The 12,147-nt window shown below is 32.4% G+C and overlaps 2 protein-coding genes across 2 annotated transcripts; both read right to left on the bottom strand.

The window, feature by feature from the left end:
* Positions 1-2,633: 2,633 nt before the first annotated feature.
* On the bottom strand, positions 2,634-4,062 carry LMO3_3 (LIM domain only protein 3). The gene has a single exon (XM_051216278.1). The coding sequence runs from the start codon at positions 3,870-3,872 to the stop codon at positions 3,441-3,443; it is 432 nt and encodes a 143-aa protein (XP_051066853.1). The 5' UTR covers positions 3,873-4,062; the 3' UTR covers positions 2,634-3,440.
* Positions 4,063-5,844: 1,782 nt separating this feature from the next.
* On the bottom strand, positions 5,845-11,548 carry LMO3_1 (LIM domain only protein 3). The gene is made up of 4 exons (XM_051208227.1): positions 11,171-11,548; positions 9,934-10,235; positions 6,044-6,169; positions 5,845-5,997 (listed from the first exon to the last, which is right to left on the bottom strand). Exons 2-4 carry the CDS (start codon positions 10,197-10,199, stop codon positions 5,907-5,909), a joined length of 483 nt encoding a protein of 160 aa, XP_051066854.1. The 5' UTR covers positions 10,200-10,235; positions 11,171-11,548; the 3' UTR covers positions 5,845-5,906.
* Between the last annotated feature and the right edge of the window lie 599 nt (positions 11,549-12,147).

Below are 12,147 nucleotides of genomic sequence, written 5' to 3' on the forward strand. Positions count from 1 at the left end.
TCACCAACTATTTGTTTTACGACCTCTGGTTTTCATCGTGTCCAGTGATTATATAGCAATGCAAATATTTCACTAGCACATGAAAAGATTATTGACAAGTGTTTTTATTGTAACATTCGTTGTGCGACTGAATTACAGGATGCCCGAAATTGTTTACAGTGCCATTTTTCATCTCCAGGAAAGAAAAGAATATACAACTTCGAAGTTTTCAGCATACATAAAAAACCCTTCCTGATTTAGCAGTGCCACATGCATAACCAAATCATATAAAAGTTTTGGGCTTACTACACAACTGGTAATGGGTGGACTTATTTTCTGATACTTTCAACATATGGTTAAAGCTGAAGTCAAGTCAGCAGAGTAAAGGCACTTCTATACTGTAGAATTTAAAAGATAAAACAACTGTCTGTGTGAAGACAAGCTGAAATCCTTTCGTAATTTAAGATATAACAAAAATTAATACAGCCCTTGTATCTATGATTAATTTGTGATCCAAAATCTAAAGTCCAGTTTGAGCATGATTTCAAAGGCTCGTGTCGATTAGAGGAAGTAAGGTGTAATCGGGAAAATTCGGAATCCATGAAATGACTGAAGTGATATCAGCTGTCCTATAATTAGACATATCTTATAGCTAACTTAATGATGAGTAATATGTGTAGTTCTTGTTGACTCCGGGGAATATGTATGTACGTTGGATCTATTGACCATTTTTGGCATTAAAATCAAAATACGTGGGATGTCTATTTTTATGGGAGGAATAAGGTATATTATCAGCCCCCTGGGGTTATTAATTATTGAAGTCGGAAGAATGAAACTAATACAGAGATTGGATTATACAGTATCGTTGATTTTACTAGGGTCACCTCGGAACAGGTCTTCGTACTTTCTGTATCACGAATCGAGTGTGACACTAAATATACTGTTAATTTAAAATTTAGTAGTTGAACTAATAACTGAATTTATATATGGTACTTACATCTTGTTGGGTGTATAAGTTTATTATTATTATTATTATTATTATTATTATTATTATTATTCACAAACAGCTAATTTCAACATAAGTGTTGAGCGAAAACCGTTTCAGGTTTCCTCGTAAACGCAGTTATACACAAGTTTCAATAACGTTTACATGGTATTCATCATATTTAAGCAGGTTTTGCAGTAATTAGAAGAATACTAAGTTGACTTTAAAAAATAAGAAAGGGATTAAAAATGAAACGTGTCGATAATTTAATAAGTATGTTCGTGAAACAGAATAAGAATAAACGGTAATACATGTATTACTTAATGGATTTAAAATAAATCATTATAGTAGTAAGATTTGATGGCAGGATAAGAATTTATGCAGTGGTAGTTAAGGATTATGCAATGAAAGTCTTCATTTATATCAGATAAGTGCAGCCCAATATCAGTTCGAGGATCATAAATACGTGGTGAAGATAAGGTGATTCTTCAAAGTCAATTCATTTAAGTAAGCGTAATATAAGATTTTGTGTATTTAATTAGAAACTCTAGAGGAGTAAGATTATAATTACTATAAAAGTAATAAAAGAGAATGGGAGAAAGTTTACCAATAGGAGTACGTTATGACGTAAGAACATTATTCATTCTCCATTCTATTGTAACGAACAAACACTGAGGTGGAGGCAAAATTCTAGAACATCTTCGTAAAATATAAGAACAATACACTGACTACTACATTTGCGAATTTCCACCATTTGTCCTTCACGTTTTTGTATGGTTCTTCCAGTCCACAATTCCTTTCCATTTTTCGTTCTATTCTCTTCAACTTGATCTTCTTAGCCTTCTGCTGCCAGGTTTTCTACTTCCGACTGGTGTTGCATACTAATTATGTCAACAGACATAATTAGCATACACTACACTGTCTTTTTCTAAACAATCCGTCAATGTTTCAAGGTGTTTTGAGAAGCTAATTATTGCGTATTCTTCTAGCTAACAGTCGATACGTTTGGCATATTCAACGCTCCCGAAGTCGATTTTCTATTTACTTGCCAGACTTTCATTCCCTTCAGTCGACTAAGCTATCCATGTCAAGTGTACAGCCGCTATCTCACAATAATTCCTGTCTTTTTTGAGTTCTAAAAAGTTGTTATTGAAGCCTTCATTTAAGCACTGAAATCATATTCGTACTTGTGATCAACCACCGATAGTCACAAGATTCATATCAATTCAGACTGTCTGTTAAAATTGCACATAGTGTTTCTGTTATTAATAGTGACGGGAAAAATAAGATAATAAATTATCTACAAACTGACTCATCTTGTCCAAAAAATAATACACTTATGTACCCTGTATGTTAAATTAAATAAGGATGAACGCAACTCTGAGAATTTGTAAGTGATCGTAAGATTCCGATTTTGTGGGTCACTTTCTATTTTATAAAAGAAGATCTAAATATGAAGGTTAAGTATTCCTTCTCGAATTAACTCTTCAAAGAAATACTTGTGGATCATTTTGTAATACTATTAAAGAGTTTTTCAAAACTCATGAAGCCTACTTTATTCAAGATCGCTCTTTCACAATTAAGTGGGTAGAAAACGAACACGGCTGTATTTTGAAAATATAGATTTTTTACGAACATTGGATAGATTTCTGGTAAAAAATCTTCATCACTGTGTTTGCTTCCAGGTTATCAATTTTTTCGGTAAACGTTTGGTTAAATTTTGAAATTTCTACATTCTGCTGTGAACTTATGAACGTAACTCGAAAATTTGACGTTTTGTTTATTCAATACTGTAATTACAGGATGTAAAATTAACTTGTAAAAATATTTCGGAACATTTGTTTGCTGATTATTTCATTTTTCAGTTGTGGTTTTCACCTTAGTAACACATGTCAATCTCAAATCGCTTTAATCGGATCTAGATACACATAAAAGAAAAGATATCCTTTCTCTTTAGTACCATTAATGATACAGTAGAATAATTACTGACGAGACTAATTACTTCTTTAATTCCATAAGCTAAATAGTCATACTTTATTCAGGCCAAAAGTTGACTTGTTGTATGATGTACGCTTGAACTATGGAAGAATAACTCTTGATATTTTGATTGAAAGGTTTGATTTTTAATAATAATTTTTACACAAATTATGATTTTAGGAAACATTAAAAGTATGTTGGGATAAATAATTTATTTATGATATATAGTACTTAATGTACAATGCATTTGATAATACGATCTGTTCTTCTTTAGATCATTTAGTTCTCTAATATGGTAGTTCAAGAAGAAATTGTTTTAATATCCATTTACTTTTTTGTTTAATTAGTTATATCTAAAGAATCATAAACGCTTCCATATTTTCATTTATTTTCTGAAAATTTTGATTTGTTTAAACATATCCCAAGTAAATGTTCAACAACTGTCAACATATCGGTCTATTAGAAGACTGAATACTATTAGAATATCTCTTATTGAAATTCAAATCTTATCATGGAAGCTATTCCCCGGTGAACTGGGTGAACCATAACCACTTGAACGGTCATCTGATATTGTTGTGGAATCATGAAAGTTTAAATCAAATGGATTTAATAAAGAACATAATCTGTTATCTGTATTCCTAATTAATTTATTGTCACAAGAACTTTGTTCAGCAGTAATGCGTGTTTTACACTTTGTAAATAGTTGAATATATGAAGCAATACATTGTGAATAGTTGAGATTCATTTGATATTTTTGGTTATTTTCATCATCATAATCTTCATCATCTCCAACATCAGTGCAATTTTGTCTTGAAAGTATTTCATTTGAACAAAAACACGAGTTAGCAGTAGCTTTATAACAAATAATATTTCTTTTTTCTGGATGAGGCAGATCAATATCACGTGTAGAAATGTGTGGAAATAATTCCATGTAATCATGTTCACATAAAATAATGTTTTCATGTAGATAAAAACGATCTCCAATGCAAAACCTACATTTTAAAATGGAATAAAATGGTTATGAAATTTGCTTCTTTAGCTGACTTAAATGATCCAATGGGGACAGCAGTTATATTAAAAGAGGAATAAATCTTATTTTACAGGACTATCGACAGTTGCATAGTTACTGTTTAAAAGCGTATATTTTGTATATAAAGGGATCTCAGTTTATCCAATTTAAAATATTCAAATACAAAAATGAATTACGAGATACTTAAGGAAGTTAGAAAAGCAGAACAGTATCTTACGAACTAGGATAGTTAATACACCTTAAGTGTAGGGAGTTGTATTGAACAAATTAAGTCCAGCTTTTATTTAAAAGAATTTGATTATCCATTTCACACTTTCTCTGTAATTAGTGACATTTTTAGGGAAAAATATAATCGTTTCCTTTTAAAAATGCAATTTTCACTTTTTCTTAGAGATTATATGAATTGTTACCAGCATTATTACTGTATTACCTGATTAATTATTGTCGTTAATTAATCTTCTAAAGTTAGAGTTGTTTTCTATTTGCTAGTTAGAGGTTATTAAACATGGTTGAGCAATCTCGTCACACGTAACATATTTCTGCATGTAACCTAACATATCTACTGCCATTTATGGTTAATAATGCTATATTCTGTAGGAGGTCGTCGGCAAAGAATTATCTGATTTGAGGACTGTTGAAAGCCGGAGAAGACAGAATGGCTGTTCTGTCCCAGCACAAGGATCCCTAGCGGTACTCACTCTCAATCCAGTCAGGGGTTGAATTCAGGATCATCGGGCCAATGATCAACTCTTACATATTAGATCCGTTTAGGTAGGGTCACGTGATATACAACCAACTTATTATTACTTACTTACGCCTGTCACCCCTCATGGAGGAGCATAGGCCGCCCACCAGCACTCTCCATCCAACCCCGTCCTGTGCAATCCTTTCGAGTTTTTTTCCAGTTGCTGTTCTTCCAATTCCCGACGTAGTGTGTTCCTCGGCCTTCCACTTTTCCGTTTCCCTTCAGGATCCCTATTTAGAATGCAGTATGGTGATTTCCGTAATGTACATCCTATTCACTTCCAACGTCTTCCAAATTTCTTTCTCCATTTGGAAGCTGGTTTGTCCTATCTACAGTAAGCTGTTGATGGTGCCATCATTCAAGGTCTATAACCATCGGTTGCTGTCGTCTCGCGGTCCCAACCAGGTAGTCTACACTTACCAACATGGCTCAGTTCACTTGTCAGTGACTTCATGGATTTGTGCCACAATTTGGTCTGGCCGCCCCTAGCTTTCTTCCATCCTACTCCTACGCCATGAAACATCGCAGTTGGTGGTTGGGCATGCGTGACACGTGTCCCAGCAATCTCAACTGATGAATTTTCACTACTTCATCAATTGATTTGCCATCCTTACCTAGTGCCCGGTTCCTAACAGCTGCGTCACTTACTCGATGGTCTCAAGATATACGAGCATTGTTTCGAAGACACCTATGATCGAATAATAGGACAGAACGAACTGCTGCGCAGTAAACACGTCCTTTGGTTGATAGACGGATACTTCACGTACGTCATAAATGACGCAAGTTGACATAAGCTAGTCGAGCCTTCTGTAGCCGTACTGAGATTTCGTCACACACCAGATGAAACTCCCAAGATAAGTGAAGCAGTCGACACGCTCAATTACTTCACTCCCTATCATCAATTCAGGTGTCGATGCAAACCAATCCTGAAGCAACATTTTGCATTTCAAGGGGTAGAATCGCATTCCGAACATGCTTGGATTGTTGATATCAATGAGCATATATAAAATGAAGTTTGTGCACAGAAATACTTGTCTGAAAAAAACAAAACAATTTTACCCCGTTTAAGAAATTTATATTAAATTAATTAGAATAGTTTAATCAATTCACAGTGATTTCATTCTGATCGATCAAAATATAAAGGTACTCTAACTAAACTTTACATGTTCACTGATAAATATCACTGTAATTTATGACGGTATGTATATGAAAGAATTTTTTCCTAGTGTTTTATTTCTTAAAAATGTCTTTTGACTTCCTTTCATAATGTAAATATTATTTCTATTATTATAAATAAAAATAAATAAATAAATAATTAATTAGTTACCTCATTTGACAATATTGACAACAAAAACAAGATAAATGATAAACACTATTTTTTATCTTCATAACAAATTCATATGATTGTACTTGTTTCTGACAGATGGAACATTCACCCGTTTTACCATACAATCTAAAATGTAATTTTGAGAAGAAAAATAATAATAAAATTGTTCTCATATTGACATGATCAACAAAATTGTGTGAATTTGAAAATAGACTTTTGAACCTAGAACTAGAACAACTGAAAAGCTGTTAAAAATCAAGATATAATGGCTAGATATTTGGGTCTAGTGAAATGTTGTAACATAGGGAGTTGGTTACGCTAAAATTGTGGTATTAACTCATCAATAACATCGATCATGAGCCATATTATACCACAAAATAGTTGAAGCTAAAGGTATATACCACTAAATTTAAACTTGATGGGAACTTAATTTGTGCACGAAACAATCTTTAGGACAATGAACATGTTACTCAAAAGTTTCATCCGTTTGAAGATTTAAAAGAAAACCAGATTGGCAATATGGCTTATTGGAATGGCGTTGAGAGGCTCCAAGCTGTTAAACAAATGATATTACATGAAAATAACAAATTGCAAAACATTTTGTCGTTTTGATGTTTGGGCTATTTTCTGTCTTGGTGCTCTTCATGTGATATACGTAAAGTGGTATACGTAAATTTAACGGTTTACTACAATCAGTATTATTCTGACCTATTGATGTTGCTACAACAACAATTATTTCTGTAACCTTTCACACCTTGATTTATTATGATCATGTTACGATGTGGTTAATAGTTAATACTCGCTTTTATTTGTTGTTTCATCTTGTATAATACCATATGTACCGTGTTATTTGTTCATGTAATTCAATTTTCTCAAAAGTTCTTTAGAAAGTCTCGTGTACTCTTTCTCATGAGAGATTACCAGTGTCAAAGTAATATCACATATCATGTAATTGATTTGTCGGTGAGAGTTTAATTCAAGGACGAATCAACGAAATCAGGGATTGCGAGTTTTGATTTTGGCGCGAAATCTATTCATTCATATCGTTAAATAATATCTTAGGAGTATAGCTGATATCGGTTAGTGATAAAAACCCTTACTTTAATTCATAACCTTAAATTCTAACTCTGAATCCTAATTACTCATACTAATTTATAACCCTCTTTTGACCCTAATAAGTAGGTGTGCCGTCTCAAGGTCACTTTAGAGTCATCCAATGGTTGTCCATAAATTATAGTCTCACCAATTTGTCTAGTCATGTGCAGATAATAATTAGTATTTACGGAATCCTCAGTCGACCTTACTTCGAATCTTAACACTAGGAATACTGCAAAAATAGTCAAAAGTAAAATGCCTCCCTCCTTGTTCTGTCTAATAAGAGAAACTATTTTAATAGCTCATGAAAGTAGACATTTATTCGCATAAAATCTAGTTTCAATAAGATTTAGATGAATGAAATAAAGCGACTTGGAATTTTTAGGAAATTTGATGTATTGACTGCCTTGTTACTGTTGATGACCACTAAAATTCCGGATGGAACTCAGTTTTATGAGGATTCTGGTTAGCGTTTCTTCATCAAGATTGTTTTCTACGGGATGGGGTTGCCGACTTTACACCCAAACTTCCTCCTTTACCCGGGCTTGAGACCGATAGTTTTACGAAAACAAATAAATTTACTGATTCCGTGGTCGATTTTTGGAAATAAAATTTACACTATAATTGACGCAAAATTTCTGAGAAGTAAAATGGTGACATGATAGACTTACATTTTTGTAGATTGGGAAACAAGTCTATCGGTTAATAGAAGTTTATAAAATATTCGTATGATCATTTGTAGCCTTTCGTTTAAAAATAGAAGATAATATAATTTATACATGGGTTTATACATGAGTTTCTACCTGAAGTGCGGAATCAGTTTTGGTAAATTATGTCTATTTATATGGTTATTTTAACAAATGAGGTATCTTGTCTTGTACAATCGGTTTGTACTGTTATGATTTAAAAATACTCTCTATCATAAGTTCCATTTAAGATTGATGCTTTTCGTTGTTTTTCAATATCTGGAACGTAGAAAAGTATTATGCTTCCTGACTAACGTAATCTCTATTGTTGAGTGATTTAAAAGTGGTCACTGTCATTTTTGAAATCCTGATAAATTCTTAGCACAATTTAAACAGATATTATTACGCCAAGTATTTTGTATTTTAACTTACTGAAGTAGTTATAAATAAATGATATATTTGTAATATCACAATGAGTAGAAAAATAAGATTTTCTGACGTTTCGTGACTAAGTGTAAGCCACTTCTTCGGAGAATAAATAAATAAACAAATGTAACGCGTGTGTGTGGGACTGCAGGTTATGCTAGACAGCGTTTATATCGATCGATTACAGTAGACACGGAAAACACGTATGGACGACCTTGTGCCCTGATTGATCCCGCTTCGCAGTCTGTCCTAGCCAGTTGAGTGAAGAACGCAAGTCACAGCCTCTGAGTTATGAATCGTTGTATTTCAGACATACTTTGTTTATATACCAATCAAGCACACCACATCATTACCATAAAATAGGAAACAACATTTACAAAATATTTAACAAGTGAAATAAACATCGACCAATAAGAAATGTACATTTAAGGTCCAAGGACACCATAGACTTAACACGATAATTATTGGTATATTTTTCCGACTATCCTAACATAAACAAATCGAGATTAATCCAAGTTTGAATAGTACAACGGAACAACACAAGAATATTTATGATCAGTCAAAAACAGTTCTGAATAAATCCATGTCACGTCATTTCGGTCAAGGTGATTCATAAGTGACATGTACATAAATTTGTATATGTGTGTAATGTTAAGGATGAAAAATGTATGACATTTATGCTGAAGGACAGAGTTTAATTTGTAAGATAATAGTGTGAATCGTGAATAATATCAGACTAGTAGCAATAGCAGTTCACGCCATTTTCAACGACTACCAAATCGACGTTAAAAATACCAAAATATTACAAAAACGCTTTTATAATTACAAAGAAAGGCGAGTAGCTGAAGCGTTCCATATAATGCATAATCGTACTGCTCTCAACAGAAAGGAAGGCCTTACCATACATCTTACTTGAATTATCTGTCCTAGCCACCTAGTTTGCTATTATTCACAATTCACGTTATCATCTTACAAATTAAACTCTGTCCTTTCTCAGCATAAATGTCATACATTTTTCATCCTTAACATTACACACATATATACAAATTTATGTACATGTCACTTATGAATCACCTTGACCGAAACGACGTGACATGGATTTATTCAGAACTGTTTTTGACTGATCACATAAATATTCTTGTGTTGTTCCGTTGTACTATTTTTAAACTTGGATTAATCTTGATTTCAATAGTTGAGGTCATGAGTCAATTGAAGCTAGACCACCATGGAAAACCTGAATCTCGCGAGCGAGACTGATGGGTCCTGGGTTCGAATCTCGCGGAGGCGGGATCGTGGATGAGCACTGCTGAGGAGTCTCATACTAGGACGAAGCGGCCGTTCAGTGCTTCCAGGTTTTCCATGGTGATCTATTCAATTGACTCATGATTTCAACTATTGAAATTACTAAAATCTCCACAAAAAACCTCTTCCAATAATAATCTTGGTTTGGTTATTTATTTATTCTCTGAAGAAGTGGAATACACTAAGTCACGAAACGTCAGAAAATCTAATTTTTCTATTCAATGTGATATTACAAATATATTATTTATTTATAACAATCTACCTAATGCTCAGTTTATTAGAAATTATCAAGTCAAACCTTGGTAATGATACCTACTTAATGAACTAGTGTTATTTTACTTTATTAAAATACTTAAAAATGTACATTGACTACTTACTTACCTTAGATAATCTCTTCGACATAATGACATCCTAGCTTTAATGTAGAAAATTTTATCTAATTCAGCTAATCTAGCATCACAGCATACACAACGTAGACAATCTTCATGCCAGTATTGACAATCAGCTAATAAGTAATGACTTTCTTTGATGCATTGTTTACACTTTGAGCAAAATTTCAACTCTGACATTATAAAGTTACTTTTAGTAATAATAGAGTTTGAATTGTTCAAGTTTTCAACGATTCTGTTTCTAGTTATGTTTAACATTAAACCATATGAATGTTGTAATCTAAATTTAATGAACTGTTGAGAAGGAAAAGAAGAAAAGCTTAAGGAAAAATATGTGAAAAGCTTTTAAAAAAGAGTGGTTATTTGATACAAGCTATTCAAGTTACTGAAAATTATACAATCAGATTAACTTTATGGAACGTATTATACAATGAGTTTATATTTCATTAAGTGTATAGATGAAAGTTGGAATTTTAAGAAAAATGTGTCCAGGGTTCTTCAACGTTGTCACATGGTACACTACACACTTAAGGTATTAATTAAAAGCGAAATCACATTTCAGTTTTTTTCTTTGATATTAAGTCTTAGTCACATAGTTTTATATAAAAAATGCCTTGCAGTTACTCTGAACAAACATTTAACATTATAATAAGAAATGATGGTGTCTAGCAGTGGAATCCAGGACGAGGGTACTTGGTTTGAGTCCGGGAATGAACATTAATTCCGGGATACCGATACATCCAGCTAACTAGTACTAAAACATTTAGGATTATTTTCACTAGAACTAGTTAACTTCTATCTAGTTCGAAATTGCCGGACATTATAGTGATATACATAACAGTTATACCTAACATCTATCACACATAATAACGAATGTACATTGATATTAGAAATACCGTAAATTACCTACACTTAAAAACTCTGTTTAATTTATTTATCACATTTTAAGACGTGAGTTCTTTGAGAGTCTGCTATAGACAGTCACGTTTGTGAAATTATCATTACTTATATTAAAGTAGCCTAACTTTTGTTATTTTTCTGCATCTTAAAAAACTTGAAACTGTTTATCAAGAAATGACCATGCTTTAAGGGTAATGTTCCATTGATGATATTAAGTTTCGTTATTTGTAATATGATAAAACTACTTGAGAATTAGTTTTTGGAAAGTTAATTATTTACTAATATGGGCATTGTTTGAACCACTGGAACAGCAGCATTCAATTACTTACCGTTTTTCTAGTTCTCACTCGAACATTAAGAATATTATTCAGCGCTAATCCGTGACAAGTAGCGTTATATTACATCAACTATGTGGAGGCCTGTTTTCATCCTAATGTGATTGACATGTTTCATGTAGATAACTACTGATTTCATCACTCAATGCCACAATAAAGTAAAGAACTAGAAGAACTTTAGGTTTCATGTCTGCGTTAAGCTGATAATCAGTACTCCAAAGTTTCTTGGTTCAATATGAAGTTAAAAACATATTTACTCTGTAAAGCAATGTTGGATATGCACTTTTGGTCAATTAAGTTTTAAAATGTTTTAATTCAGTTAGTTTAAATACCTTAATGTGAAAGACATTGAAAACTCAGTGTTTATTTATTAAGAGGTAAAGAATCTGTAATAATTCTTCAACCCATGGTGCATATGTACCTCAAATTCTTCAACGTATATAATGTCTCAAAGTTCCACTTATAGTAACAGTTCCTTTAGAGATTAATTTGTTTATCATTCAACATATGTACTGGTTTATTATTGTTCAATCGATAATTATGGATAAAAACATGTTTTGATATTACAAATGATAATCTCTTATATATTTTAAAGAATGCTGCTTTTTAACCTGTATGTTACGAAAAATGTATCAAGTTTAATGACAGATAACCCTAAGGTCACGAAAAAATTCGGCATTGTGACTTCGTCAATTTTTCAAGAGTTGAACAAGTAAATGGTAATAAACTGTTTCACTGAAATCATTAGAGTAGCGATTGAAATATATAAAAGGCAATTGATATTTTCAACAGATTCATTAAAGTTAAATTGAGCTGCGTGTACGACGAAATTCTTTAAGATTACAACACAGTGTACCGTTTTACAAAAACATACCATTTCAAAATACCATAATGTGACAGTTTATAAAACATTCCGTATACTAAATATCTCAAAGCTCTCTCGTGCAAGAAATCTCTTTAATTCAAAGGAT

This window comes from Schistosoma haematobium, chromosome 4, assembly GCF_000699445.3.
Source record: "Schistosoma haematobium chromosome 4, whole genome shotgun sequence".
Classification (NCBI taxonomy): Eukaryota; Metazoa; Platyhelminthes; class Trematoda; order Strigeidida; family Schistosomatidae; genus Schistosoma; species Schistosoma haematobium.

Bases quoted from the DNA above. Each gene is read 5' to 3' on its own strand.
- LMO3_3 (XM_051216278.1), bottom strand. From the start codon at position 3,872: ATGGAATTATTTCCACACATTTCTACACGTGATATTGATCTGCCTCAT.
- LMO3_1 (XM_051208227.1), bottom strand. From the start codon at position 10,199: ATGTTAAACATAACTAGAAACAGAATCGTTGAAAACTTGAACAATTCA. The intron at 6,170-9,933 runs GTAAGTAAGTAG...ATTACATTTTAG, and splicing joins TGTCGAAGAGATTATCTAAG to ATTGTATGGTAAAACGGGTG. The intron at 5,998-6,043 runs GTAACTAATTAA...TTATAATAATAG, and splicing joins TGTCAATATTGTCAAATGAG to AAATAATATTTACATTATGA.